Source organism: Brachyistius frenatus, unplaced genomic scaffold (genome assembly GCF_029030835.1).
Source record: "Brachyistius frenatus isolate BFR_SWC_R1_liver_20210118 unplaced genomic scaffold, ASM2903083v1 Contig_37, whole genome shotgun sequence".
NCBI classification, from domain to species: Eukaryota; Metazoa; Chordata; class Actinopteri; family Embiotocidae; genus Brachyistius; species Brachyistius frenatus.
The window spans coordinates 531,167-537,500 of NW_027210636.1; the positions used below are offsets into that span (position 1 = coordinate 531,167).

General features: G+C 38.4%; 1 protein-coding gene across 10 annotated transcripts in view; it reads right to left on the reverse strand.

Annotated features, from left to right (window-relative positions):
• Positions 1 to 337: 337 nt before the first annotated feature.
• Positions 338 to 6,334, reverse strand: part of LOC138622604 (endophilin-B2-like) — a 32,557-nt gene continuing 26,560 nt past the window's right edge. For all 10 annotated transcript variants that reach the window (XM_069701499.1, XM_069701497.1, XM_069701498.1 and 7 more), the window contains one exon: positions 338 to 3,402. In XM_069701499.1, coding sequence (XP_069557600.1) covers positions 3,295 to 3,402 — 108 coding nt within the window. In that variant the 3' untranslated portion in view covers positions 338 to 3,294. The remainder of the gene's footprint in view (positions 3,403 to 6,334) is intronic.

Consider the following 6,334-nt stretch of genomic DNA (forward strand, 5'->3'; position numbering starts at 1 on the left):
GCAACCTGAGCATTAAGACGTGGTTTTAGGGTTCATCTTAGAATTATGTTAAAGTTAGCCGCTTAGTTGAGATGGTTGAGGTTAGCGTTAGTGGGGGTAGGAAATGTCAATGAGCATCCTCACAACTACAGAAAAACAAGTGTGTGTGGAATCATGACTGTGAAACGTGACCATGATGATCTTGTGTAAAAATAAAAGTATTAATTTTGTCCCTCTGCTGTTACATTTTGAAGCCAGTTGGAGGAAATGTTTCGGTTTCAGCTCTCGACCGCGCTGGTTTTTCACGTTTTTTTTCCGAAGACAAATATACTAACTGTGGGGAAAAAAGCACATGGAATTCAAATAAATCAGACTTTTTATTAAATCCCATACATTTCATTCATTCAGCAAGGAACAGGCAATAACATATCCAAACAAAATAATAATAATAATATCAGATGAGGTACAACAGAATCACAGCAAGTTGTAAAAAAAAAAAAAAAGGAAATTTATGAAATGAGCAGCACAAGAGAAGACATACGTTACCTTCCTCTGACTATGTTTATTTGACCCTATTCTTACCTATCTGTGAAACCCAGTATCACTCCAAAGCATGCAATACACCCGTCAGTCCACTAGAGCAGCAATTCCTAAACTGTAGTAGGTGTACGATTCGTACAGGTGAGGCTCCACCTGGTGGTGAACAAGAGTATTACGGAAAGGTGTAACAACGACACTTTAAATGGTCCATAAAGTCATTTAAGTGTATTTTATTACAAACAACAGATTATAATAATGTAAAAAATAGTTGGTAATGAATTAAAAGATCACGGTTTGGGTTAAAAAATAAAAAGTTACGTTACAAAACTCAAACATGCTATGCACTTAACTTACTTGCATAACTTACTTGGACTTAAACATTCCTTGTACTTTGTCACATGACCTCCTTCTTTGAGTGTGGTCATTTGGTTTGCGTACTTTTCACGCTTGAGGCGGAAAAAAAAAATGTAACGCTAACACTGTACCCTCTAGTGGACGGTTGGTTGTATTACAGGTTCTGCTGTAATAGCGCTCTGTCAAAAATAATTGTGCTCATTTCACAAAAAAACTCATAAAACCAGGCTGGTTTAAAACAAAAAAGAAAAAAAAGACAGTGCATGCACGTACACATACTGAACATGAGAGAGCACGTTAGCTCACGATCTCACGCAAACAGACTTAGCTACGTCATATACACACACACATACGTGTCCGGCAGGACGGGCTGTAGCACATGCAGCACTAAGACTGAAGACACTTCAAACGGACAAACAGGAACACTGTCATTAAAAAAAAGGGGCAAATCACACAAACACTCGTGTAATTAGAGAGTTACAGTCTTGCATGCGAACTGCGGAGAACATTAAAGTCGTTGGATATTTGTGTTGTGAAGAGCACATTTTCTGGTTTGCAGCAATTTTTTTTTTTTTTTTTTTTTTGCGTCATCTTAAGGCAGTTAAGGATGGGAGTGTTGGTGTTTATTTGCACACGTTTGTATTGGTTTGACATCTGCAGTGCGGTTGAAAGCAAAAAAACGCAACAAAAAACAAATGTGGGAAATTCAGTTCCAAACTGTCCACAAAATTAACATCGCTTAATATAACACAAGGTATTACATTCATTTCGACTAGTGGTTAAGGCAAATCTTCTTCCCCAGATTCCTGGATGACAAAACCATCCACGAGGAACTTATATTTGCAGTTTCGTAGCTCTCCGGAGTAAAAAGCTAATGTTTTGTCGTATTTAACGACTTTGACCAGAATATAAATAAAAAAGATGTAACGCGCTGAAAGAAAAAGGGGGGACGACAAATATTTTTATATGCACTAAAACTAGTTTAAATAAACCAAATTGGCATTCGTGTTTCTCCTCCTTGTCTGAGGCTAGCAATTCTTGGAAATTCATTGACGTCAAAACAACAATGTCGCCACACTTTTTATTTTACCCACAATGACTTTAACATCCCACTTTTAACTCGGAAGATTAAGGCTATGTAATTGTGTGTTTGTTTTATCAAGCGCTGCTCATCGAAACGGATGTGAAAGCTCACATCACGTCTTGTATCAGGACCGAGTGTTGAGAAATACAATTTTAGATTTGTCAAACTTCTAAAGATCCATCAATGAATTTATCAACAAAGGCGGCTTGAAAACAAAATAAGACAGGTTTTTTTGTTTAAATAAATCTCTAATAAAGACTTCATCCAAGCAGGGGACACGTCAGCCTGAACCTTCGGGATGCACAACAATAAATAAAAACAAAAATAAATAATAATAATAATAATAATAATAATAATAAATCACCAAACTAATCTAAAAGGAATGTTAAGCATCCCTCGAGGGGATTTTGCTGCACTCATCGTAACAACGTCTCCGTTTTCCCTGCTGTCAGTGTGGTGTGAATACACGGCCCTGTTCACGCCCGGCAGTACGGCGATCTCACTTTCACGCTTTGTATGCAAAAGAACGAGTACAATCACAGAAATAAACACGGGAAAACGTACAGAAACTAAATGAGACATCTTTGCTCACTGTAGTTCTATTTCAAAGTTCTTCTCTGTTAGAAATGTATGACTTAATTCACGTTTGTAAATATCTGAACACTTGAGTTTGTAATTCACAACCTGAACCGTCAGGAGCCCATCAGTTCAGGCTCGGCTTGTTGAAATTATCTCAGCAGTTTTGAGGAGGGATGGGCTCTGCGCTGCGGTGGATCAGTGGACTGGGCTTCTTCAACAGCTGTGAATCTGATGTCTCAGAAATTTACAAACGAGGTCAACTTAAAAGAAAAAAAACTAAACCCGGACGAGGCTTTGGTGAAACAAGCGTCAGGAAGACAGCCTTCGTTTTCTATTCAGTAAACGGCTGCTTCACTTTGACGTAAATCACTCAGGAAAATTTTTCTATTGCTTATTCAGAGGACGTCCTCGATGTGTCCTGGCTGTGTTCGCATCTGTGCTCCGAGCTGTCCACTTGTGATCGGATCAGCCGGGGGGACGCGTGCTAATGTCAGGCGTGAACAGGGCCGACTAAACGATGTTTTGAGAAGCACATGAATGAGTGTGTGACTCTTTTGTGTGTTGTGTTGGGAGTATTATTGAGGGTTAGTGTAGGAGTGTTAAATTCAGGAAAAGTAAAAACTAAATATCCTCATGGCTTTAGTCGTGCCCGCTCACACACATGCACATGCGCGTGCGTGCGTGTGTGTGTGTGTGTGTGTGTGTGTGTGTGTGTGTGTGTGTGTGTGTGTGTGTGTGTGTGTGTGTGTGTGTTCTGTCTAACTGAGGAGCTCCAGGTATGTGACAGGCACTTTTCCCTTCTGGTTTCCGCGCTCTCCGATCAGCCAATCAGAGTCCATTCCTGGCACTGTGTAAACTGTGATAAGCTGTAACACAGAAGACATGTCGAACGTTCAGAACGGGCAGCTGGAAGAAGCGCGAGGGGCTCAAACATGAAATAAAACTATTAAAAAGACGACTGGCGTTTAGTTTCAGTTTGGTTTGGTTGACCTTCTCCTTCCAACTTCAACACTTGCGTACACATTTTGAACCCATCCATAGATTTCACTCACCATTGATGCAACTCATCTTCACACCTCATCTTGTTTTTTTTTTATGTTAATTTGAAATAAACTTGGCATTTCAACCTGTCTGGTCCCCCCTCCTCTTTGTCACAAGCATGGAGTCGATTTGCAAAAAGTGGGGGCTCGTCCGGGATTACAACCCGGGACCTCCAGCGCCATTTATACCAGTTTTACTTCCCTTCTCATGCATGAGGGATTGATAGGAAATGATGCATGTAATCCATGTAAATTGCTGTTTTTTTTTTTTTTTTTATCTCACAGATATCAGCCTCACCGTTCAAAGGTTGCTCTCTCACAGCCGTGTCTGCATTGGTTTAAGTTACGACACATCTCAGTCCCTCCAAGTGCAAAAAATAAATTAAAAGAGAATGATGATCCACAGAACGCTTATTACTATAGGTATAGGTAATATCAGGTAGTTGATAAAAAAAAAAGTTTTTAAAGATTTCCTCGACTTGCAATTTTTGCTAATTCCCACAATTTTACAGCAAAAACTCCACAAATTATCTCAAACATCTGCTGCAGAAAAAAAAAACTAATCTCAGGACTGATTTCTAAACATTTGAACACTGTTTTAAAAACCAATCCTTTACAGATTAGTGCAGGATGGCCCCAGCTTAGTGATAGACTCTATGAGCTGAAAATAAAATGATGTGGATTGTAAACACTATATCCCTTACATTTGTATTGTTTTTGGTCACAGACTCTAGAATTTTCTTTATGAAACTGTTATTGTGTCACAAAAAGTTGATTCTCTCAAAACTCTTTTTTATGCTGCAGAAACAAGTTGTAACTGCTGGCTTCATGATTTATTGCATCATAACCAGTGTTTCTGTTCATGAGCCAAGCCTCACTCGTAAAAAAGTGATTTAGCAATATCCTTACCAACTGTTGTTTTCTTCCGCAGGCTAATGAATCAGGAAGCTAAAAGAGCTTATTCCTTCGTTGATACGGAGAAGTTGGACTGAACACATTCCTGCAGCCCACACTGAAATTAAACCCTCCTACACAAACCTTCAGATCCACTTCCTTTGTGTGGGCGGTGACCTATGAGTGACTTAAACTAAACCCCCAAAAGAAAAAAAGGAAAATTTGTCATAATAATATTGCAGTGCATTTGAAACTGAGCAGTGACTCAATAGCTGATGAATATATCACATATAACAAAGCTACTGAGGAATTCCTCAGGGAACAGATTTTTCATGAAGCCCTTCATTATGTTTTTGTTTTTTTAATTACAGGTTTAATTTGTGAAGTTTTTTTTTTTTTATTCTATTTTTAAAAGTTAACTATTCTCAGGTGTAATTTGTTCTAGTTTGTGGCTTATTTTGTTGTTTTTATGTATTATTTGGGGGTATTTTATGCCTTTATCAATTAATGACAGGTCAGTTGAAATCGTTTTATTATTAAATAAAAAATTCGTGGAGAATCTTTTGTCATTTATTTCACTAAAGCAAAATAAACTATAAATGTTGATTAAATTCCCTTCCTCTGTTTTTTTTTTTTTTTAATTCAGTAATTTCTTTTTACGAGGCATCGACACCTTCTCTGCAGTTTCCCAAAAGGGTGGAACTACTTCGCAAACACAGATCACACCGTGTAGTTTTCCCTTTTTGATAAATGATCTGCAGCGTCGCCCATTTCTCCCATCAACAAGTTCAGGAAACGCAGGAAACCCGAGCGTTCCCTTTCGTTATTCGTCACACTGAGTGGGCATCGGAGTGACATCCAGGTCAGACCAAACCAAAGCTGGTTGTCTGAAATCATCTTCCGTCTCTCTGGAAGCTGCTCAGACAACTTCATCCTGTGTTTCGGTGAGAAACACTGGATACTGGAAAAGTTGAGACATACAAAAAAAACAACGGCCAAGTCTCTGACCTTTTGCCCACCTGCTGTAATTTTCATTCAATGGAAGTCATACATTCATCGGGAGTCGAGAAGTCGAGAAAAGAACCAAAACTGGCTAAATTGTGAAGAAAGTATCTTCTCTGCCAGAACAAATGTTTTCATGTGACACCAACGGAATGTTATTTATATCCTGTGGATTTCACCGCATCTCAGCCCGACGTCAGCCGGAGGGTCTGCCAGAAGTATGGATCATCATGTCAGACTGTGACACACACACCACCGGCATCTCTACTTTCAAACTATAAACAGAGACAATGTAAAAAGGATCTTGATAGATCTTTAATAGAGTGTCACTGTTTTACCGCAGTCTCATCAATTACATCGCAGACACTGGTGTTGAGGTCGTTGTTTTATTCCTGGTTTTCAACTGGTGAGTCACGACCCAAAAGTGAATTGGGGAAATTTTCTGAGGCGGTGGTTTATGTGTGAAAAGAGAAGGGGACAAAAAAAGATTTTTAAGTTTTGCCACTAATTAGCTCTTATTTGAGCATCTGTAAACACTGAGATCAGACCAAAGCGACCACAAACAACTTCAGTGCAAAGACGCAGAAAATTTGCCTCTGAACACAGTTCCTTTTTATTTCATATTTTGTACAGTTTCATTTAGATTATTAAAACTTCAATGAGTTTAAACTAACCTGAACAGGAAATATATGCCTATAATTCAATGTAAATCTGTCTTTTAAAAAAAAAAATATTTCACTGGATTTTAAGCTGTAGTTGTGTTTAAGAACTGCTGGTTTATAGAATATTTCTAATTGTGTTATGTTCTAGTGTGTCCCCTCCTCTTTATTATTGTATTTTATATTTTGTTATAGATTATTGT